General features: G+C 46.7%; 2 protein-coding genes across 50 annotated transcripts; one reads left to right on the top strand and one right to left on the bottom strand.

Annotated features, from left to right (window-relative positions):
* The first annotated feature begins 5,072 nt into the window (after positions 1-5,072).
* Positions 5,073-21,347, top strand: IRF8 (interferon regulatory factor 8). Its single transcript, XM_040410773.1, has 9 exons — positions 5,073-5,147; positions 8,262-8,435; positions 10,633-10,816; positions 11,079-11,143; positions 12,258-12,366; positions 14,378-14,428; positions 18,729-19,100; positions 19,520-19,635; positions 20,947-21,347. Exons 2-9 carry the CDS (start codon positions 8,262-8,264, stop codon positions 21,118-21,120), a joined length of 1,245 nt encoding a protein of 414 aa, XP_040266707.1. The 5' UTR covers positions 5,073-5,147; the 3' UTR covers positions 21,121-21,347.
* A 26-nt stretch (positions 21,348-21,373) lies between these two features.
* LOC120981222 (histidine-rich glycoprotein-like) lies at positions 21,374-24,834 on the bottom strand. Of its 49 annotated transcripts, XM_040410812.1 has the most exons (9): positions 24,459-24,834; positions 24,314-24,338; positions 24,254-24,266; positions 24,002-24,218; positions 23,861-23,909; positions 23,613-23,743; positions 21,996-22,247; positions 21,734-21,949; positions 21,384-21,663 (listed from the first exon to the last, which is right to left on the bottom strand). In XM_040410812.1, the coding sequence occupies exons 4-9, from the start codon at positions 24,168-24,170 to the stop codon at positions 21,416-21,418; spliced, it is 1,065 nt and encodes a 354-aa protein (XP_040266746.1). In that variant the 5' UTR covers positions 24,171-24,218; positions 24,254-24,266; positions 24,314-24,338; positions 24,459-24,834; the 3' UTR covers positions 21,384-21,415. The 49 variants fall into 49 exon arrangements, with proteins under 49 accessions (XP_040266754.1, XP_040266746.1, XP_040266747.1 ...); XM_040410813.1 differs by lacking the exon at positions 24,254-24,266 and having other exon boundaries at positions 24,002-24,206; XM_040410825.1 differs by lacking the exon at positions 24,254-24,266 and having other exon boundaries at positions 24,291-24,346; positions 24,625-24,663.
* Positions 24,835-25,116: the final 282 nt, after the last annotated feature.

Here is a 25,116-nt window from a genome sequence, read left to right as displayed (position 1 = left end):
ATCAGTGCCTTACAGCTCACACTCATACACTGGTGACGCTGTGTGTCCTGTATACCATCTTTGCCTTACAGCTCACACTCATACACTGGTGATGCTGTGTGTCCTGTATACCATCAGTGCCTTACACCTCACACTCATACACTGGTGACGCTGTGTGTCCTGTATACCATCTGTGCCTTACACCTCACACTCATACACTGGTGACGCTGTGTGTCCTGTATACCATCTGTGCCTTACAGCTCACACTCATACACTGGTGACGCTGTGTGTCCTGTGTACCATCAGTGCCTTACAGCTCACACTCATACATTGGTGACGCTGTGTGTCCTGTATACCATCAGTGCCTTACACCTCACACTCATACACTGGTGACGCTGTGTGTCCTGTATACCATCTGTGCCTTACACCTCACACTCATACACTGGTGACGCTGTGTGTCCTGTATACCATCTGTGCCTTACAGCTCACACTCATACACTGGTGACGCTGTGTGTCCTGTGTACCATCAGTGCCTTACAGCTCACACTCATACATTGGTGACGCTGTGTGTCCTGTATACCATCAGTGCCTTACACCTCACACTCATACACTGGTGACGCTGTGTGTCCTGTATACCATCTGTGCCTTACACCTCACACTCATACACTGGTGACGCTGTGTGTCCTGTGTACCATCTGTGCCTTACAGCTCACACTCATACACTGGTGACGCTGTGTGTCCTGTATACCATCTGTGCCTTACACCTCACACTCATACACTGGTGACGCTGTGTGTCCTGTATACCATCTGTGCCTTACACCTCACACTCATACACTGGTGACGCTGTGTGTCCTGTGTACCATCTGTGCCTTACAGCTCACACTCATACACTGGTGATGCAGTGTGTCCTGTATACCATCTGTGCCTTACACCTCACACTCATACACTGGTGACGCTGTGTGTCCTGTGTACCATCTGTGCCTTACAGCTCACACTCATACACTGGTGACGCTGTGTGTCCTGTATACCATCTGTGCCTTACACCTCACACTCATACACTGGTGACGCTGTGTGTCCTGTGTACCATTTGTGCCTTACACCTCACACTCATACACTGGTGATGCAGTGTGTCCTGTATACCATCTGTGCCTTACACCTCACACTCATACACTGGTGATGCAGTGTGTCCTGTATACCATCTGTGCCTTACACCTCACACTCATACACTGGTGACGCTGTGTGTCCTGTATACCATCTGTGCCTTACACCTCACACTCATACACTGTTGACGCTGTGTGTCCTGTATACCATCTGTGCCTTACACCTCACACTCATACACTGGTGACGCTGTGTGTCCTGTATACCATCAGTGCCTTACACCTCACACTCATACACTGGTGATGCAGTGTGTCCTGTATACCATCTGTGCCCTACACCTCACACTCATACACTGGTGACGCAGTGTGTCCTGTATACCATCTGTGCCTTACACCTCACACTCATACACTGGTGACGCTGTGTGTCCTGTATACCATCTGTGCCTTACACCTCACACTCATACACTGTTGACGCTGTGTGTCCTGTATACCATCTGTGCCTTACACCTCACACTCATACACTGGTGACGCTGTGTGTCCTGTATACCATCTGTGCCTTACAGCTCACACTCATACACTGGTGACGCTGTGTGTCCTGTATACCATCTGTGCCTTACACCTCACACTCATACACTGGTGACGCTCTCTGGAGCCCGTTTTCTCCTTTCTGTCCATTTTAGTAACATAGTTTATAAGGCTGAATGAATCCCCTTCGTCCATCCAGTTCGGCCTGTTATCCTGCAAGCTGATCCAGAGGAAGGCAAAAAAAACTGTGAGGTAGAAAAAACACTAGTGGTGACAGCCCCTATGTGTATAAGTTGTCAGTTCACCCAGCTGTGCCAAGAACCAAGAGATGTTAGGTGGGCAGAGAAAACACTGAGAGACCCCCGGACTGAGCTTCCACTTCAGGGCGACCAGTCGCCACCATGATGGGCTCCTGGGTTGTCATCTGGGGGTATGCTACTATCTAAGGTAAGTACCTGAGGCAGGGGCGGACATAAGCCGATGCAGCCGGTTCAGCTGCACAGGGGCCCGGCGTGTGAGGGGGCCCTTTCATACTAGTAAGCGCATCCAGAAGCGCTCACTAGTATGCAAGAGATTGGCGCTTACTTACCCCTCCGGCTCCGCTTCCTCCCTGGTCTCCTCCAGCCTGACTGCGTACAGCGCGCACTATGACCTGACGCTGTGTGCAGTGACTGTGCAGCGCGGGCGGTTGGAGACCAGCAGGGCAGGCACTCACATCTGGACACGGAGAGCAGCGGAGCAGGAGAGGTAAGTTCTAATTATTTATCTTTAGTCTGATCTGAGGTCTGATGGGGCCCTGGGGGTCTGTCACATCGATATGGGGTGCCTGAATGAGCATATGGGGGTGCCTGACTCTGGGGTTCCTGAGCAAGTGACATTTGGGGGGCCTGAGCAACTGACATATGGGGGGGGGGGGCCCTGAATAAATAAACTGATATGGGGGGGGGGGTCCTCCTGAGCAACAGATATGGGGGCCTATCTGAGCAAGTGACGTATGGGGGGGGGGGGGGTGGCCTGAGCAATTGACATATGGGGGCCTGCCTATTTTATACTGGCAGACATGGGGGGCACTATGGAGGGGGAGGAGCACTATGGGGGGCCCTATCTTGTATACTGGCCCACATGGGGGGCACTATGGAGGGGGGAGCAATATGGGGGCCCTATCTTATATACTGGCACACATGGGGGGGCACTATGGGGGCATCTTCTGGGCCCCTATCGTATATACTGGTAGACATGGGGGCACTATGGGGGGGAGGACTTTGAGGGCCCTATCTTATATACTAGCACACATGGGGGGCACTATGGAGAAGGGGAGAGCACTATGGGGGCATCTACTGGGGACCTTATCTTATATACTGGCACACATAGGGGGCACTAAGGAGAAGGGGGAGAGGAGCACTATTGGGGTCATTATTATAGGGGAATTATACTGGCACACATTATGGGGGAATTTTATACTGGCATATTGTCAGGCACCATGGGGATAAGGGGGGGGGGCACGATATAGGAGTATTTTATACTGGCGCAAATTATAGGGCACTATGGGGACCTTGTCTCAACTGGGGGCACTAAGAGGTTTTTTTGGGCACACAGTAGGGGGCATTGGCACACATTAAGAGGGTACTATGGGGACATTGGCTCTACAGGGGGCACATTATAAAGAGAATTATTACTACCGGGGGCATTATGGTGGGCTTTATTACAGTTGAGGGACTATGAGGAACATGAATACTAGTATGAGCACTATGGGAGCATTATTACTTCTGGGACACAGTAGGAAATTATTACTGTAGGGGCACTATTACTACTACGTGTTGACCGGTAGATAATTATTTCTATTGGTGGGACTTTGGGGAGCGCTGTTATTGTGGGGGGCACCCTGGCACGGTATCAGCTTAGCACAATTATTTTTGGGGAACATTATGTTCACACTATTAGTGTCAGGGACACTGTCTCCTGGGCACAGTTATTTTTTAGGACACTGTGTGCCAATACTGAAGGGGAACTATCTGTGTGTAACCTGTATAGGGGAGCTCAGCGGGCACAGTATTGGGGGTGGCAGGACGGGGCGTTCAGAAGGTGGGAGGATGATGGAAAAGTAGGAAACTAAGATGTCTGTCAAACTCTACAGAGAGAAGAGATGGCTGAAAGAAATCATCATGGCGGTCTGGTCTGAAAGGAGAAGATGAGGAAAGAGAGAGTCTACATCAAAGGAGACGTCACTGGATGGAAGAGGTATGGGGTGCTGTATTAGGCTGGATGGAAGAGGTATGAGGCGCTGTATTAGGCTGGATGGAAGAGGTATGAGGCGCTGTATTAGGCTGGATGGAAGAGGTATGAGGCGCTGTATTAGGCTGGATGGAAGAGGTATGAGGCGCTGTATTAGGCTGGATGGAAGAGGTATGAGGCGCTGTATTAGGCTGGATGGAAGAAGTATGAGGCGCTGTATTAGGCTGGATGGAAGAGGTATGAGGCGCTGTATTAGGCTGGATGGAAGAGGTATGAGGCGCTGTATTAGGCTGGATGGAAGAGGTATGAGGCGCTGTATTAGGCTGGATGGAAGAGGTATGAGGCGCTGTATTAGGCTGGATGGAAGAGGTATGAGGCGCTGTATTAGGCTGGATGGAAGAGGTATGAGGCGCTGTATTAGGCTGGATGGAAGAGGTATGAGGCGCTGTATTAGGCTGGATGGAAGAGGTATGAGGCGCTGTATTAGGCTGGATGGAAGAGGTATGAGGCGCTGTATTAGGCTGGATGGAAGAGGTATGAGGCGCTGTATTAGGCTACCTTCACATCTGTTTTAGTGATTCTGCAGAGAACAGGCTGCTGGACTTCACTGGATCCGGCACTGCTGGATGCAGACAGAATGCCCGCCGGCCCCATTGACTATAATGGGGTACGGCAGAGATCCGGCCACAATCTGGCAAAAATGCAGAGAATCAGCGGGACACAAAACGCTGCATGCTGCACAGGGCGCCTCTGCTGTCTGTGTCCGCCCCTGACCTGAGGTGGCTACAGGTGAGTGATCTGATGGAGGTCAGTGGAGGAATGTGATGCAGGATAGATCACTGGTCAGATGAGAGTCAGAGGCCAGCAGACCCCCACCAGTCAGTGATGATGTGACGGCACATTATGGGGGACTGAAGCAGAGGAGAATAGATGAGATGGGGAGGTGGCGGAGAAGGCAGTGATCAGGTGCCACCTATCAGCGGATCCTACTTGCTGACGGTCTCCAGTCGCCCTCCAGCAGATCCTGTGGAGGTGCCGGGCGGCGGCGGTGACTGTGGCTGCCTCCGGTTTCCCGGAAGCCCCGGCTCTTCTCAGCAGCCGCTGCCCACGGCACCAGGGTCAGCGCCGGAGCGCCCCACTATTTCTCGGAAAAGCCTTCGCTTAAAAGAAGCTCTGACAGGCTTGGCCCCGCCCCTCCCCTTCCCGGAGGGGCGGAGTCAGTCAGGTAGGGGGCGGGTCCTCGATGTTATTGCATGGAGAGCTGTCAATTGTCAGCAGTCAGTAGAGACAGCGGCGGGGAGAGCGCGAGCCAAGGTGATTATTACACAGGGGAAGGGGGGCATTATATACAGGGGGCTGTGCATAGTGCATTATATACAGGGGTTATTATAGACAGGTGTTATTATAGACAGGGAGCTGTACATTATATACAGAGAGCTGTACATTATATACAGGGAGCTGTGCATTATATACAGGGGTTATTATATACAGAGAGCTGTGCATTATATACAGGGGGCTGTGCATAGTGCATTATATACAGGGGTTATTATAGACAGGTGTTATTATAGACAGGGAGCTGTACATTATATACAGGATGCTGTGCATTATATACAGGGGTTATTATATACAGAGAGCTGTGCATTATATACAGGGGTTATTATATACAGAGAGCTGTGCATTATATACAGTGGTTATTATATACACGGGTTATTATATACAGAGAGCTGTACATTATATACAGAGAGCTGTGCATTATATACAGGGGTTATTATATACAGAGAGCTGTGCATTATATACAGGGGTTATTATATACACGGGTTATTATATACAGAGAGCTGTACATTATATACAGGGAGCTGTGCATTATATACAGAGAGCTGTACATTATATACAGGGTTTATTATATACAGAGAGTTGTGCACTATATACAGAGAGCTGTATATTATATACAGGGAGCTGTGCATTATATAAAGAGAGCTGTACATTATATACAGGGAGCTGTGCATTATATAAAGAGAGCTCTGCATTATATACAGGGAGCTGTGCATTATATACAGGGAGCTGTGCATTATATACAGGGGTTATTATATACAGGGAGCTGTGCATTATATACAGGGAGCTGTACATTATATACAGGGGTTATATACAGAGAGCTGTGCATTATATACAGGGAGCTGTGCATTATATACAGGGAGCTGTGCATTATATACAGAGTTGTGCATTATATACAGGGAGCTGTACATTATATACAGGGAGCTGTACATTATATACAGGGAGCTGTGCATTATATACAGGGAGCTGTACATTATATACAGGGGTTATATACAGAGAGCTGTGCATTATATACAGGGAGCTGTGCATTATATACAGGGAGCTGTGCATTATATACAGGGAGCTGTGCATTATATACAGGGAGCTGTGCATTATATACAGAGTTGTGCATTATATACATGGAGGTGAGCATTATATACAGGGAGCTGTGCATTATATACAGGGGTTATTATATACAGGGAGCTGTGCATTATATACAGAGAGCTGTACATTATATACAGGGAGCTGTGCATTATATACAGGGAGCTGTACATTATATACAGGGGTTATTATATACAGAGAGCTGTGCATTATATACAGGGAGCTATACATTATATACAGGGAGCTGTGCATTATATACAGGGAGCTGTGCATTATATACAGGGGTTATTATATACAGGGAGCTGTGCATTATATACAGGGAGCTGTGCATTATATACAGGGAGCTGTGCATTATATACAGGGGTTATTATATACAGGGAGCTGTGCATTATATACAGGGAGCTGTGCATTATATACAGGGAGCTGTGCATTATATACAGGGGTTATTATATACAGGGAGCTGTGCATTATATACAGAGAGCTGTGCATTATATACAGAGAGCTGTACATTATATACAGGGAGCTGTACATTATAACCGTGTTATACTGCCAGAGGTTATGGACCTGCTCTTCATTATTACACACAGCTGCTCTTCATTATTACACACAGATCGCGACGCTGCTCTTCATTATTACACACAGATCGCGACGCTCACTGTTACCTGCTACAATATATGGCTCACAGTTATAGCGCACTTTCTTTAGTGCCTTAGCTATACCTTGTGTGGACAAGCTGCTGCAGAACCTCTTAGGATTCTTTATAAAACAGGCTATGGTTACATGTGTGAGGGACAGAAGGTCACCCCATATCCGCTGTAGAGCTTTTATCTAGACTGAGCTTCCAGGTGGATGTATAGCGGCGGCGTTTATTTACGACAGGGTCGGCAACCTCCGGCGCTCCAGCTGTTGTGAAACTGCAACTACCAGCATGCACGCTGGCTCTGCGGTCCCCATAGAAGTGAATGGAGCATGCTGGGAGCTGTAGTTTAACAACATCTGGGGTGCTGGAGGGTGCACCCCCCTGGTTTATAAAATATGAACAGGGTCTTCCTGACAATTCTCGGTTATAGATATATGGGGTGCAGGGCAGTAGAGGCTCACCCATCCCTGGGGCCTGAGGGTGCCCAATCCTCCGGTTATAAGGGGCACAGTAGATGGGGTCCTGCAGTGGTTGATTTGTATACTTGCAGCATTTCGCTTCTGCTGCTGATATACAGCGAGCGTGGCCTCAGCGCTTCAGGCCGTGGACAGGAGGGTGATGCTGCACAGGAACCTACAGGTGGTTTGAAGAATAAATATATTTCCTCACCAAGGAAGAAGGAGGGGTAAATGTGTTATTATGGGGTACCTTCAATGACCCCCAAGAATGACCTCCACCCCTTTATCTTGTATTAACCCTTCCCCTACTGACCCGAGGCTGCTACTATTGCAGATGCACAGGATCACAGTGTAGTGTCATCCAGCCCATAATAGCATTAAGGATATGGTACATTATATTTTTTACAACCAGTGTTTGGCACGTCTTATGTTTTTTCGTCAAATATGTTTGCGTAGACCTACTGTTCTGCTGGTTGCTATTAGAAACAGTCAGCAAGCATGCAGACAGACAAACCTCTAACAGCTTTGGTAATAAGCCCCCGTGGCTGGTGTTGTACAAAGGCTCTTATTCGTAGAATTCAAATCCGAGTGAGCCAGATACTTTACAAGCAGGGGGTGCTGAAAGAGTTCAGCTCTGAATCTCTGAGTTGTCTTCTTTACACCAGGCTCTTTACAAACTTCTGATGTAAGAAAACCAGGCTGCATTATAGGAATAGCGAAGCCGCTGTCTGTTCACGGACCTGCTGACTGGTGTAGATGGGTCCGACCCACTTCAGTGCCGCCTGTATCTTCAGGTGTGGAGGTTCCTGTGCCTGTGTTTGTGGCTGTCATGTAATCACCACCAGGTGGATCACCCCCTGCAGTGCGCCAGACCGTACTTTACTTATTAACTCCTTATGTTACATTTTCTCATGGTAGATGTGTGATCGTAACGGTGGCAGACGTCTCCGGCAGTGGCTGATTGAGCAGATCGACAGCTCCTTGTACCCAGGGCTTGTGTGGGAAAATGACAGCAAGACACTCTTCCGTATCCCGTGGAAGCATGCCGGGAAGCAGGATTATAACCAGGAAGTGGACGCCTCCATATTCAAAGTAAATGACCCTTTGCAACGTTGAATTCTTTTGGCATTATGTTTTAGGCTACTTTCACACTTGCGTTCGGAGCGGATCCGTCTGGTGTCCGCACAGACGGATCCGCTCCTATAATGCAAACGATGGGATCCGTTCAGAACGGATCCGTCTGCATTATATTTCAGAAAAAAATCTAAGTCTAAAAGTTGTTCAGACGGATCCGTCCTGACTTTGCATTGAAAGTCAATGGGGGACGGATCCGTTTGAAATTGCACCATATTGTGTCAACGTCAAACGGATCCGTCCCCATTGACGGCCAGGCGCATTCGGGTGTCCGCCTGCTGAGCGGAGCGGAGGCCAAACGGAGCCAAACTGATGCATTCTGAGCGGATCCTCATCCACTCAGAATGCATTGGGGCTGGACGGATCCGTTCGGGGCCGCTTGTGAGAGCCCTCAAACGGAATTCACAAGCAGAACGAAGCGAATGCAAGTGTGAAAGTAGCCTTAGGGAGTTGCACATTCAGCATTTCTCTTGTATTATAAGAATCCCTCTCCATATGAAGAGGGGAGTTCGTGGGGAGGAGCACAATGGTCGACTCCCGTATGTAGTATTACATGGTGGACAGATGAATGGTAATCCTTACGCTATAAGGACAGGGGTCCACCAGTGTGGAAGGTGCTCTTGTAGAGCAGGACCCTTCTCTATGATGTCCATATGGTGATATGGCGTGGGGTGGTCTTCATGAGACAACCCCTTTAAGGCGCATGTTATATTTATTGGCAGATGCTGATTGCAGTGTGACCGCTGGGACACAATCATGATGTGCCCATGGATGGAGGGATTTCCTCGCCAGGACTTTGTACGTCGTTATGTTTACCATTTCTGTCCGGCTGGGGGCCTGATAATCTACATACATGAGGCTGCATATAATGTCTGCACGTCTTGTCTGAACATCCCAAGGTTATGTCTAGGTGATATGGTTTGCATGCTAAACTCCTGGGAGGGACGGGGTTAACAAGCCATTCCAGTACTTCCCTTTTACTGGGTACAGTAACATAACACCTCCCATTCAGATCACCCGTACTGGGTCGGATTTATGTTTGTGGACCTATAAAGTTCTCTAAATTCCTTTCTAGTACAGTAATCGTAAATTCCTTCTGTAGTAGACTGATGATCGGGAGCGAATGTTTGTAGGAACAGCAGTCATTCACAAACACCCAGTGATCAGTAACGATCATTCATCCCCCATACAATTTCAGTCGGGCCGTGTATAAATGAGCGCTGATTGATTTGTTTTATCGCCGGTCAGCGCTCGTCACGGCCCTCACTGACAGCGGTTAAACATCTAGACCTTAGAATTCTAAACACCAATATATTTAGTGGTATTTTAGCACTCGTATATATATATAATCAATACCTAACACGTTCATTAAGTTCTATATATAACTTTATTAATCGTAATACTAACACAATGAGGATAAGGCTAGCACTACGCGGCGCACCAATGTCACGTGACATTTTTTGTAATGACAGTCAATGGTGTCGCACTGAAATCCAACTGCAGTCGGCGTGCAGCCCTAGCCTTAATCTAAACGTATATGGTGCTGACTGATACAGAAGAACTTCACGTTACTGACTGATGTCTGTGATGTTGAATTGGTGGAAGAAGGTGGTAGGATGAGGCTGGGAGGGGGTCCTGGGGTAGAGATTTTGGCAGCAGCATGCTTCTTATCTTTGGAGGTGACCAGGATTGTCAGCCTTCCCACAGCAGGAATGTGAGACTTTCTCTTATCTTCTAGCTTCTTCCAGTAACAGAAAGTGAAAGACTTTCTCTTGTATTTTTATGATGCTGGGGTTTTACTGCAGCGCTTGATAACATTGCTTGGATGGTTTTCTGGAAAATACTGTCAGGGGTAGAAAGATGTCGTGGTGGTGGTTGGGGTCACCCTGCAGAGGTCTCCATGTGAAGTCATTAGTGTGGCTGTATGTTATATTTCACTACACATCCAGATGCACATCCCCAACCTCATGTATGTGCGGGGATCCATCTTCTAGGCGTCATTGTACGTCCTCCTCCTTATATTAGGGCATATTTCTCCCCTGGACCCTGCCGGACTCTTCTGAGATAAGTGGTGACGGAGCACTGGTCCCCCATTATCTCCCCTTGCTCTCCCTGCAGTGAATAAAAGGAACCTGTTTCATCCCTTTCTTTGTAGGCCTGGGCGTTATTCAAAGGCAAATTCAAAGAAGGCGACAGAGCGGAGCCAGCCACTTGGAAGACACGATTACGCTGCGCCTTAAACAAAAGTCCTGACTTCGAGGAGGTGACAGAGAGATCCCAGCTGGATATCTCAGAACCCTACAAGGTTTACAGGATCGTCCCAGAGGAAGAGCAGAAGAGTAAGTCAGTTCAGATAAAGCCCCAAAGGTATTGTGGATTATCGACCTGCAAAGATCTATTCCCCTGAAAATCCGCAGAGCAGATGTTTATGTGAACACAATGACCTCCTATAGTGAGCGGTAGGATAGTCGTGTCTGCCCCTGATGGCTGCGGAGGGTCGGACCAGTTTTGGTAGCACAAATGGAACATTATCATTCATTATTGGTGAGATGAGATATAACATGGCTGACTCATGCGGTATAATTGTGCTTGGTTCTTTAGGTAAGCTGGGGGGCGGCTGTCTGAATGAAGGCACAGAAATGGACTGCAGCTCATCGGAAATAGAGGTGAGAAGAGAGACTGCATTAAAGAGGCGGCTGATCATGCGCCAGTCTAGGAATGAGCTCTTTTACCAGACACGCGCGGTCCGTTCCGACTGTAGTGTGACAGCTGCATGAACATGTTCCTCTTATGTCACCTCAGTGTATGAATCACCACTAGTCACATGACACAACGTAGCAGAGCATAATAACAACGGCAGAGCGCCATCCATACTGACGCCGCATGGAAGCGGCACAAATATTGATCATCATGTTGCAGGCTTTATTGACACATTTGTATCTGTTGGAAAAGGTGACTGTTAACAATCAAACGCCTTTTTTATGATATGCCTCGTTCACACGTCAGTGTTCGGTCAGTGATTTCCATCAGTGATTGTGAGGCAAAACCAGGATTAGAGCCTCCACAGACATAAGGTATGAGGGGAAGATCTGCACCTGTTCTGTGTTTAGACCTGCACCTGGTTTAGGCTCAAAATCACCGATAGAAATCACTGACCGAAGGCCGCTTTCAGACGAGTGTATTGAGATCCGTCAGTATTCTGGCTCAGGATCCTGATGATATACCATCAGCATCATCATCAGGACTTACATGCATATTCCTTCCTTCCTCACTGCACAGACTGTAATGTGCGTATCTGGAAACAAATCCGCACAAAACTCGGACATGGTGCGGATTTCAAATACTGACGGAAATTATACGCCCGTGTAAATAGCTCTATTCATTAACATTAGCAGCAGATTCCGGAACATAAAATCCGGACTATATACGCATTGCAAATGCGCTCGTCTGAAAGCGGCCGAACACTGGCTGTGTGAATGCTGCCTTGTTGAGTGCAGTATTCTGTAGCCTATAAAGGTGACGCCCCGCGGTGGACTGTCAGACAGCCATGCTTTAGACCTGGGGTGTATAGAGGACAAGTTGAGAGAAGTTGAGCCATGAGGCGGTCATGTAATAAGCAGCCTGGGTCTTGTACCTTTATAAGCCCATGATCATCCATTCACTGGCGGATAGCAGGTGGCTGCGGACATCTGACACTTATCCCAACCTATTATTAATAACTGGATTAAAATAGAATTTAGTAATATCTTGGTTTCTCACTTCCTGTTTTTTTTATTTCAGGCTTCTACAGATGACTATTTGGCTATGATTAAACGTAGTCCTTCGCCCGCTAAGGACACATGTCAGAAGCACGTACTACAGGACTGGCTGATCTATAATCACAGTGCAGGTAGGTTTGCCGGAGAACCAGGGCAGTTTATCATATTTCCCGGTCAATGCCATCGTGCATTGCTTTGAGTTAGGCCCCATTCACACAACCATAATTCTGGTCTGTATCCGATCCGCATTTTTTGCGGACTGTATGTGGACACATTCAGTTCAACGGGGCCGCAAAAAATTCGTACAGCACAACATGTATTGTCCACATCCGTATGTCTGTTCTGCAGTCCCGCAAAAAAGATAGAGCATGTCCTATTCTTGTCCATTTTGCGGACAAGAATAGGCATTGCTACAATGGGTCCGCAAAAAAAACCCAGATGCAACATGGATGTCACATAGACTTCATCCATATTTTTTGTGGTTGTGAACTGCAAAATCCATACGGTTGTGTGCCTGCACCCTTAGGCTGTGTTCACATCGAGTTTTCTCTCTTCTGGAAAAGAACACTGTGGAATCTGCTTCAACGTTCCACACGATTTGGTGCAGGTTTTTGATCCTGTGCTTGGTATCGCTGAGCGGCTATACAATGTACGGCGCTGTGCTTAGTGAGCTGCGAGAAGGCCGCGGCGCACACAGGAGCGCCAGTGCCTTCTCAAACAGCTGATCGGTGGGGGTCCCAGGTGTCGGACCCCCACCGATCAGATACTGATTACCTTTCCTGAGTATAAGTCATCAGTATCAAAATCCAGGGGCGTAGCGAAAGGCTCATGGGCCCTGGTCCAAGGGTTCAGCTTGGGCCCCCCTTCCCTCAGTGTTTTGTGGCTTGTGAAGCACATAGCCTTCATGCTGCCTGCGGCAAAAAATTAAAACAGTAGACCACCCCCTATGCCAAATTATTGACCTAACCCCTTCCCTCCAGCCAGAGCTATAACTTGACCAGCATGCACTTTCTATAATACTGGTGTCTTCTTATGTGACACAAGGGTCTTTGGGCCCCCTCAAGCTCTGGGCCCGGAAGCGACTGCTACCTCTGCACCCCCTATAGCTACGCCCCTGTCAAAATCTCAGAAAACCCCTTTAACTCAGCCATAAGGTAGTATTCTGAGGAGTATATATTGGGGGCCCAGAGGTTGCAGTCTCTCCAGGGCACAATGTCCACTCTGCTACATAAGATGACAGCCATTCTATAAGTAGCATGTGATACTTGAGGGCCCTGGTATGGATTTTGCATTGGGGTCCAGGAACTCAAAGGGATTCTGTCGGCAGACGTTTGGCATTGCGGCACGTTTCTCTTTCTCGGCCATGCCACTGGTTAGAAGATCCAAAGTAACTGTGGTTAAACTGGTTTCCTGGTCACTTATCTAGCACAGTCAGCAGTTTTACTAGATCCAAACCACTGACAGATTCCCCGTCAGCTCCTGGACCCCAGTGCAAAATCAGTCATCCATAAATCTTCTCTTCATCAGTGAAAGAAGTGTTAGGCCTCCTGCACACGAAGGTGTGCGCTCCGTGGCCGTGCTACGGCCCGCAAATTGCGGGCCACAATGCACGAACACCAACCGTGGGGCAGCCGCAGCGGATTAACGTAAATGGGTCCCGCGATCCGCCCGTTCCGCAAAAAGATAGGACATGTTCTATCTTTTTGCGGAACGGAAGTACGGGACGAAACCCCACAGAAGCACTCCTCGGGTTTCCGTTACGTGCTTCCGTTCCGCATCTCCGGATTTGCGGACCCATTGAAGTGAATGAGTCCGCATCCGTGATGCGGAATGCCTACAGAACGGCGCCCGCAATACGGCACTGGGCAGCACACGTTCGTGTGCAGGAGGCCTTATGTTTGTCCATACAGAGCAGCCATGCTTTGGTGGAAGTAATGTACACTTGGGGTAGGCGTTTCCAGCAGCAGTGAGTCATTGTTCTGCGGTACATGAGTGATACTCACAGGGAGTAGTTTACCAGGGCTGGAGTTTCTAAGCCCGGGACAGTCCTGACCAAAAGTACAGAGCAAGCTGGGATTTCTCAGGGTTTCTAGGCGTAGAAGGCAGAGATTTCTTGATGTGACAGTTTCTGTTCCTCCTTAGGTCTGCACAGCTTAGAGTATGCCACGTACATGAATGAGTCCGTCTCACCGGGTAAGATATAACATAAAACCGTCTGGTGTCCTCTACTGAACCTCTCTAGAAATGCTGAACCTACATGACACAATGCAGGATGCTGCGACATTGGTACCACAGAGGCAGCTACTGGCAACTGCTATAGGACCCATGGTTGGGGCTCATGGAAGGCTCAGACTGTTGTGAACCTGTGCAACTATCCCGGCACCACAGTGTTAGGCCTCATGCACACGACCGTATGTATTTTGCGGTCTGCAAAACATGGATCCACAAAAAATACGGATGACGCCCGTGTGCATTCCATATTTTGTGGAACGGAACAGCTGGCCCCTAATTGAACGTCCTATCCTTGTCCATAATGCAGACAATAATAGGACATGTCATATTTATTTGGGGAATGGACATACGGAAATGGAATGCACACAGAGTAACTTCCGTTTCTTGCGGACCCATTTTTCTGCATATGGTCCGCAAAATAACCGGTACGGACGCGGAAAGAAAATACGTTCGTGTGCATGAGCCCTTGGGGGTCGGTGCAATGAGTAGTGGCATGATCCAGTGTTAGTTAGGGGTCCTGATATTACTTCTGCTCCTTCTATGCACCATCTCATCCAGAATCTCCAGGCGTGGGGCAGGCTGGGTTCTACCTGGTATAATTCACCATCATTATCATACGTCAGTCCTGCAGCCTTCGTAACCACACAGCTAGGCCTCCCTCATCCAATAACCTGTAGACAGGGAGGTGAGATAATGGATTACTGGGTCACACCCTCAGGTGTAAAGATGCCTTGTGCAAGTAATGAGTGAAGTTACGGGAAGGTCTTATATTTATTGATATTTCCACCTTTCCTGTAAATTGTGATAAGAGATTTATTACCGCGAGTGGCACGCTATCACCACGGAAGCGGGGGAGGTGTGACTGAGACCCATGGACTCATAAACACCAGCAGTCACCTCAGTATAGCTGGATTCACATATACTTTTGTGGCATCTTTTTTTGAGCTTGCATTTTTTTCAGATAAAACAACATGTACTTCAATATAGTTATATTGCAGAGATATATATCGCTCAGTCTATGGGAAGACACAGGTGTGTGTGTTTTTTTTTACTACTGGTGTTTTTTTCAGTCTGGTGGTGTTTTTTGCATCTCAGGATTTTTTTTTTTTTTTTAATCATCATGTTGATGCAATGGCTTTTTTAATGCATTTTTCAGCCCTCCTCCATAGGGAAAAAACACGCCACTCAAATGTGTTAACACAAAAACAGCAATAAAAAACACATTTGGTATGAGAAGAAAATGCAAGAGGTTTTTATGGCATCCTTAAGAGGGGTGTGTGGAGGAAGCCGAAGTATGGCTTTGCTGCTGCTTTGGCTGTGACCGTGTCAGTGATACAGTTTTTGCTCCTGCGCTTTCCTATCCAATGCTCTATGCTAGAAAATGGAGAAATCAAAATCAAGGCACATTCAAACCCGGAGTTGCCACATCTCCAGGCGTCCATGTACAAACAGAATAACAGAATAAAGTGGTCTTAGAAGGCAGAAAATGCTCAAAACCCCAGATGCTGTTGCGTATTTCTAATCGGGGGAGCAAATCCTGCACATGTGATCCGTTGCTAACAGCAATCCCCAGCAAAAATGCATACAATGGAGGATGCCCGCAGGGGACCACATGTACCACAAAGACATCCTACACAGGATAACCAAATGTGTGGATGTGATTGGCTATATCAAACAATGGTGCGCTACACTGGTAAGTGCAATTGACAATATCTGGCTAAACTCTCACACTAATATTAAAATGAGACTTTCGCCAATATATTCTTATATCAAGAACATACCGGAGCCCGCGCACCCCGTCAAGGTATCTCAAAGTGGCACGGGACCTAACGCTAACCTACCTGTGCCGTATGGGCAATTACAGGGGCATAAGGTCTGACACACAGCGAACAGCTCCCAGGTTACCTCCTCCCATTGTATGTGTCATTTCACGCTGGAGGTAACTGGGAGTTGTTTTCTGTGTGTCGGACCTTATGCCCCTGTAATTGCCCATACAGCACAGGTAGGTTAGCATGAGGTCCCATGCCACTTTGAGATACCTTGACGGGGTGCGCAGGCTCCGGTATGTTCTTTTCTTGTCTCATTTTCATATCAGTCTGAGGGTTTAGCCATATATTGTCAATTGCATTTACCAGTGTAGTGCACCATTTTTTGTACATTTCTATAAAATGGAGAAAGGCAATGATAGAAAGCCCTGATTGTGCAGGTCATCTGGACATCTACGGCCTTCACCAGTGATGTCGGTTAATTATATGGAAATCATTGTGATTTTTCATTCTGAAAAACTCAGTTATTTTTGAAAATGTCATGGGACTACGGAGGGCCCCTTAATTTACCCTACTGCCATTGACTCATATAGAGGAAGCACCTGTCCTCGTGTGAAGGAGGAGAACCTCCCTCTGTCACTGATCACTGGAGCACGGCCTGAAGAAACCGTAATTACATCACAAGAGAAATCTTTCGGGGGAAACACAGCAGAGCAGATTGACTTCTTAAGGCTGCGTTCACACGGGCGAGATTTCCGCGCGGGTGCAATGCGGTAGGTGAACGCATTGCACCCGCACTGAATCTGGACCCATTCATTTCAATGGGGCTGTTCAGATGAGCGATGATTTTCATGCATCACTTATGCGTTGCGTGAAAATCGCAGCATGCTCTATATTCTGCGTTTTTCACGCAACGCAGGCCCCATAGAAGTGAATGGGGTTGCGTGAAAATCGCATGCATCCGCAAGCAAGTGCGGATGCGGTGCGATTTTCACGCACGGTTGCTAGGTGACAGTCTATACACTGTATTATTTTCCCTTATAACATGGTTATAAGGGAAAATAATAGCATTCTGAATACAGAATGCATAGTAGGTGATCAGTTAAGGGTTAAAAAATAAAAAAAATTAACTCACCTTCTCCTCTTGTTCGCGTAGTTCTCCCGGTCTTTAGTTCTTTAAAAAGATGAACTATGGGCTAAAGGACCTTTGGTGACGTCAGATCACATGGTACATCACCGCGGTGATGTACCATGTGATTGGAGCATGTGATCTGACGTCACCAATGGTCCTTTAGCCCATAGTTCATCTTTTTAAAGAACTAAAGACCGGGAGAACTACGCGAACAAGAGAAGAAGGTGAGTTAATTTTTTTTATTTTTTAACCCTTAACTGATCACCTACTATGTATTCTGTATTCAGAATGCTATTATTTTCCCTTATAACCATGTTATAAGGGAAAATAATAACATCTACACAACACCGAACCCAAACCTGAACTTCAGTGAAGAAGTTCGGGTCTGGGTACCACAGTCTGTTTTTTATCACGCGCGTGCAAAACACATTGCACACGCGCAATAAAAACTGAACATCGGAACGCAATCGCAGTCAAAACTGACTGCAATTGCATTCCTACTCGCGCGGGTTTGCCGCAACACACCGGGACGCATCCGGAACTAATCCGGACACGCTCGTGTGAACCCAGCCTAAAGGTTCCGTCTGCTAAAAATATTCATTCACATTGAACCCTCTCTGAATGTGACTTTACAGGTTAAATCCTCATAGAATATCCTAAAACCTTTGTTTTATGTATTTTAGGCCTCATGCACACGACAGATCTTCAAAATACAGATACTGGCTGTATGCATCCGACAATCCCCCAAAAACGGGCAAGAATAGGACATGTTAAAGTTTGTTTCGGGACAGACGTGGGGACGGGATGCTGCCCCATTAAAATGAATGGGACTGCATCCGATCCGCAAAAAACCTGGTCATGTGCATGAGGCCTATATACGAAAACGGACTTACATCATGTCTTATACTACAGTCGCATCCAGAGCTGCAGTTGGCATTTGGCATTTTAGCATAGGCTGCTTGTTCTCACATATCTCTACAGCCCTTGCTGGCTGAGTGTCTGTATGGAGCGTGCTGTCCTATGGGGCAGTGTATATAGACATTATACAATTGCTCCCGCAGATGATCAGTGATGGTGTACTGCAAGCAGCAGACTGCACAGTTTTAATGCTGCTTTGGATGTGACTGGAATAAATACCTGGTAGACAATAAGTAAGGCCAGTTTCATTACAAGTGTACCACAGTGGCCTTAGGTGGATGTATGATCTTGTGTCTCTGGCCTATAGTGATGCTCTGTAATCACTCCACCCCAGATCTTCCAGAATTAAGTGGTTCAGACTGTAAGAAATGATCAGCGTGTGCTCCGATCGCTCCTCACTGCTGACCCTTATGTCTGGTCTCATTTCTGTTCTCCTCGTCTGCAGCTTTGTCACAGATGATCATCCAGTTTTATTACGGAGGGAAAGTCGTCAGCCAGGTCACAAGCACTCGGCCCGAAGGATGCCGCCTGTCTGTCGCTGGAGAAAAGGCTTATGGGAGTGAGGCCCTGGAGACCATCCGATTCCCGTCCGCTGACTACATTGTCAACGAGCGCCAGCGGCACGTCACCAAGAAGCTGTTTGGACACTTGGAGAGGGGCGTCCTTTTATATAGTAACAGGCATGGGATTTTCATCAAGAGGCTGTGCCAGGGAAGAGTCTTCTGGAGCGGGAACTGCATGCCGTATAAAGACCGCTCCGCCAAGCTGGAACGTGATGAGGTGGTGAAGATATTCGATACAAACCAATATATACGAGGTGAGCTGCTGACTCCATGCTCAGGAAATAGAGCACGATCATAGTATATGAAGAGTTCTGCAGCTTCCCAATATACTTTATGTTTGTTACAATGTGTCCAGCCGAGCTTCCCCCTGTGATTAACCATTTCCTGCCAGGGTGTGATTTCTGGCTCCCTTCGTTGCAGTAGTAGAGCTCAGGGAACATTCAGTAGGTGGTCGCTGAACTGCTTGGTATATCTTATGTCGTGGGGTACACAGACAATATAATGTCGCCTCATGGCTATTGTAAGGTGATTCAGGGACCAGGACATAAGGTTTGTCTATATGCAGTATATATGGTGAAATATTCTAGGATCTCCTCCATACACTGACTCATCTTCTGATGTGTCACATGAAGCAGAGATGGTAACGGACATTTTTCATCTGTTCTTCCTGCAGAATTCCAGCAATGTTACTCCAGTCAGCTGAGGCTCCCGGACAGCAGGGTCACATTGTGCTTTGGGGAAGAGTTCCCAGATACCGTCCCTGTCCACATGAAACTGATCATTGTGCAGGTGAGAAGGGTCCTGCTGATGAGGCCTTATTGAAATTCCCATCAAGTACCAACAGCATGGTCGGCAGAATGTCTGTGGTTTATGTGCCTATGGGGTCCCACACAATGTCACGGTGCTATTATTATTATTATTATACACCATGTAGTGGCCAGTCACCTGAATGCAGCACATTGCCCTCCCACTACACGGTGTATGGAGCTGTGCCGCGGCTCCTACTATCAGCTTATCATGGGGTCAGACCCCCTCTGACCCATTATTACTTGTACCAAGGATAGGTCATCAATATTTAAGTTTTAAAAAAGATCATGAAAAGCAGAAACTTTCTAATAAACTCTGTGGCCCACATTTACAAATTCTGTGTAAAATGTAGACAGTCTGAAAATGCACCAAATATATCACAGTGGTTGATAAATCTGATACATCATGATCCAGTTTAGTTTACACCAAAAATGTGCCACGCGCCCTGAAAGTCTGTCCAATCGCACCAAAATTCTGTCCTCCTAAAACATTAGACTGACTTTACGTTGTTCTAATCTGTGCCACTTTTATGTGCCAGAATCGTGGCTTTCAGCAGCGTAGATGTAGAACAGGCATCCTCCACCTTCGCCCTCCAGCTGTTGCAAAACTACAACTCCCAGCATGCCTGAACAGCCTACAGGTATCATCCTACAGCAGGGCATTGTGGGAGTTGTAGTTTTACAACAGCTGGAGGGCCGCAGTTTGAGGATGCCTGACATAGAAGGTAGATAAAAGCTGTCCACGCCACCTTCTAGTTTAAAACGAGGAAATGTCGAATGTCGGAAAAAGTCCTTATGATCTGCGCCATCATAGCAAATTCTGAAATTCTTTAACAGTTTCGAGATCTCTACTTTACATTTCGGAAACCTAACTAGATCTAAACCTGCTTCCAGCAGATGGTTTGTTACAATTGTATCCAGGCGAGACTTTGGGAACTTGGGATCCAAACTGATACATTGTAACAAACTCTCAGGACAGGAGAGAGATTTTTGGTGTAGTGTACACTGTATATGGCAGCAGTAAGGATGCATTTACATGGGTAGTTTTTTTGCCACCGTCTTCATAATTGTGGTGAATTGCAACAAAAACTCCACAGTTTTTTATGAAAAATCTTGCAAAATAAAAATTCCGGCCTGTAAATACATCTTGAGATGTCACCTTAAGGAATGGCTCAGTTATCTGCAGAGGTGAATAAGCCCCACTGTACGGGGACTCTAAGCTTTCCCACATCCTGTATCCTCCTGGTGGGGTCTGATCTTGGCCGTCATCGTCTCTTCTCTGGTTTGTCTCTAGATCGAACAGCTTGGCCTGAAGCAGCTAATAGACAACTCTGTGAAGAGTTATAACACAGGAGGCCTGCATTTACTGCCGGACCCCCAGATGGACCCAGTGCAACGTCTTCTCCCGGACCCCTGCACAACCCACCAGAGGGCATTCTACAGAGAGACGCCGCAGATCACGGTCTGACCGCACCGCTCCTCTCGATAACTACTTGTACATTACAGATATGTTTATTTTTATAGCCTGTTAACAATGATGCTTTGTATAGTGTGAACAGGAGCACAGTGCGATTTGTTCTGATCTGACGGGGGCTTGACGTCTCTGTCCACACCCTATAATGTGCCTTGTTTGCAAGTGTCTAATACACATTTGCATACTTCTGTAGAAAAGTCTCCGATAATTTCTGAATTGCTTCATGTTTTTAGTAATTGGGTGACTCTGCAATCCTCCCTCCGCAGTCCTTCTAGTCTATGCCTTGCTGCTAGTTGTAGTTTGAGAGCAGCTGAGCTGAAATGTACTGGTGACATGTATGGTGATATGTATAGTGTATGTATGGTGATATTATGGTGATATGTATAGTGTATGTATGGTGATATGTACTAGTGATATGTATGGTGATATGTATAGTGTATGTATGGTGATATGTATGGTGATATGTACTAGTGATATGTATGGTGATATGTATAGTGTATGTATGGTGATATGTATGGTGATATGTACTAGTGATATGTATGGTGTATGTATAGTGTATGTATGGTGATATGTACTAGTGATATGTATGGTGATATGTATAGTGTATGTATGGTGATATGTACTAGTGATATGTATGGTGATATGTATAGTGTATGTATGGTGATATGTATGGTGATATGTACTAGTGATATGTATGGTGATATGTATGGTGATATGTATAGTGTATGTATGGTGACATGTATGGTGATATGTATAGTGTATGTATGGTGACATGTATGGTGATATGTACTAGTGATATGTATGGTGATATGTATGGTGATATGTATAGTGTATGTATGGTGACATGTATGGTGATATGTATAGTGTATGTATGGTGACATGTATGGTGATATGTACTAGTGATATGTATGGTGATATGTATGGTGATATGTATGGTGATATGTATAGTGTATGTATGGTGACATGTATGGTGATATGTACTAGTGATATGTATGGTGATATGTATAGTGTATGTATGGTGACATGTATGGTGATATGTATAGTGTATGTATGGTGACATGTATGGTGATATGTACTAGTGATATGTATGGTGATATGTATGGTGATATGTATGGTGATATGTATAGTGTATGTATGGTGACATGTATGGTGATATGTATAGTGTATGCAGGGCCGCTGATAGAAATCATGGGGCCCCGTACAGCATACATGACGGGGCCCCCTTCAGCTCCACCCCCTGATCCCTCCTTCAGCCACACCCCTGGCCCCGCCCTTGGCCCCTCCCCAGACGCCGCCTTGAAACAACATGCAGATTTGTCTACAAGTGATATTTATGGCGCTGGGGGGTCGTCTGTGAATGGCGCTGTTATGGAGGGGATCTGTGAATGGCACTGTTATGGAGGGGATCTGTGAATGGCACTTTTATGGAGGGGATCTGTGGATGGCACTGTTATGGAGGGGATCTGTGGATGGCACTGTTATGGAGGGGATCTGTGAATGGCACTTTTATGGAGGGGATCTGTGGATGGCACTGTTATGGAGGGGATCTGTGGATGGCACTGTTATGGAGGGGATCTGTGGATGGCACTGTTATGGGGGGATCTGTGGATGACACATACCGTATATAGCATCTTATGCTATGTGTCATCCACAGATACCCCTCCATAACAGTGCCATTCACAGATACCCTCCATAACAGTGCCATCCACAGATCCCCTCCATAACAGTCATCCACAGATCCCCCCATAACAGTGTCATCCACAGATCCCCCCATAACAGTGCCATCCACAGATCCCCCCCATAACAGTCATCCACAGATCCCCCCATAACAGTGTCATCCACAGATCCCCCCATAACAGTGTCATCCACAGATCCCCCCCATAACAGTGTCATCCACAGATCCCCCTCCATAATGGTGCCATCCACAGATCCCCCCCATAAGTGTCATCCACAGACCCCCCGGCCCCCCCCATAAGTGTCATCCACATGACAGACCCCCCCCCCCCCCCCCATAACAGTGCCATCCACGGATCCCCCGCCCTCCCTATAACAGTGCCGTCATGACGTCATCCATATAGATCCCCCCCCCCGCCACTCACAGTAGTATACATTAATAAATCGGTGCAGCCGTGCAGGCTGCAGACAGTAACTTTAATTTTAGCACAGGCACAGCGCTCATCTCTTTACTAAAATACTACCTTACATTCAGCTCCTGCCTCCTCCCTCCACCCTCCAGCCTCCAGTAACAAGTGCGGGCGGCAGCGCTCACTCACTGACGTCACGCGCCTGCGCCGCCTAGTGGGAGGAGCAGGCGTGTGACGTCAGTGAGTGAGCGCCGCCCCCACACTGCCTGCTGTTACTGGAGCCAGCCCACTGACAGCAAAAAAATTAAAATGGCTCGGGAGTCGGCAGCCCGGGCCCCCCTGCCAGCCGGGCCCGGTACAACTGGGCCAGCTGTACTGGCCTATCAGCGGCCCTGAGTGTATGTATGGTGACATGTATGGTGATATGTACTAGTGATATGTATGGTGATATGTATAGTGTATGTATGGTGATATGTATGGTGATATGTATGGTGTATGTATGGTGATATGTACTAGTGATATGTATGGTGTATGTATAGTGTATGTATAGTGTATGTATGGTGATATGTATAGTGTATGTATGGTGACATGTATGGTGATATGTATGGTGACATGTATGGTGATATGTATGGTGACATGTATGGTGATATGTATGGTGACATGTATGGTGATATGTACTAGTGATATGTATGGTGACATGTATAGTGTATGTATGGTGATATGTATAGTGTATGTATAGTGTATGTATGGTGATATGTATAGTGTATGTATGGTGACATGTATGGTGATATGTATGGTGACATGTATGGTGATATGTATGGTGACATGTATGGTGATATGTATGGTGACATGTATGGTGATATGTACTAGTGATATGTATGGTGACATGTATAGTGTATGTATGGTGATATGTATGGTGACATGTATGGTGATATGTACTAGTGATATGTATGGTGACATGTATAGTGTATGTATGGTGATATGTACTAGTGATATGTATGGTGATATGTATAGTGTATGTATGGTGGCATGTATGGTGATATGTACTAGTGATATGTATGGTGACATGTATGGTGTTATGTATGGTGATATGTATAGTGTATGTATGGTGATATGTACTAGTGATATGTATGGTGACATGTATGGTGATATGTATAGTGTATGAATTAGTGATATGTACGGTGATATGTATAGTGTATGAATTAGTGATATGTACGGTGATATGTATAGTGTATGTATTAGTGATATGTACGGTGATATGTATGGTGATATGTACGGTGATATGTATGGTGTGTATATATAATGATATGTACGGTGATATGTACGGTGACGTGTATGGTGATATGTGCTAGTGATATGTATGGTGTTATGTACGGTGATATGTATAGTGTATGTATGGTGATATATATGGTGATATGTACGGTGATATGTATTAGTGATATGTACGGTGAGATGTATGGTCAGCCATGTCGCTGTAACCTCTGTACAGCAGCATTCAGTAGGATATTCAGTGGACAAATGTGACTTTTCATATATTTTTTTTTACTTAGGGCTCGTTCACACGAACGTAAGGGCTCTGTGCCCGTACTGTAGACCGCAAATTGCAGTCTGCAATGCACGGGCACCGACCATGGGGCAGCCGCATGCGGGCCGCGATACATCCGTTTCACAAATTCCATCTTTTTGCAGAACGGAAGCATGGAACGGAACACCACTGAAGCACTCCGTAGTGGGGTTCCGTTCCGTGCTTCCTTTCCATTCCACATCTCCAGATTCGTGCACCTCAAGTGAATGGGTCCGGATCTGTGATGCGGAATGCACATCGCTGGTGACCCGTGTATTGCAGAACCGGGTGCACTACGGCCGTGTGAACAAGCCCTTATTCCATGAATGAAGCGAGGGGACC

This window comes from Bufo bufo, chromosome 10 (genome assembly GCF_905171765.1).
Source record: "Bufo bufo chromosome 10, aBufBuf1.1, whole genome shotgun sequence".
NCBI classification, from domain to species: domain Eukaryota; kingdom Metazoa; phylum Chordata; class Amphibia; order Anura; family Bufonidae; genus Bufo; species Bufo bufo.
Note: the sequence above shows the minus strand (reverse complement) of the source record. Positions and strands in the feature narration are given on the sequence as shown.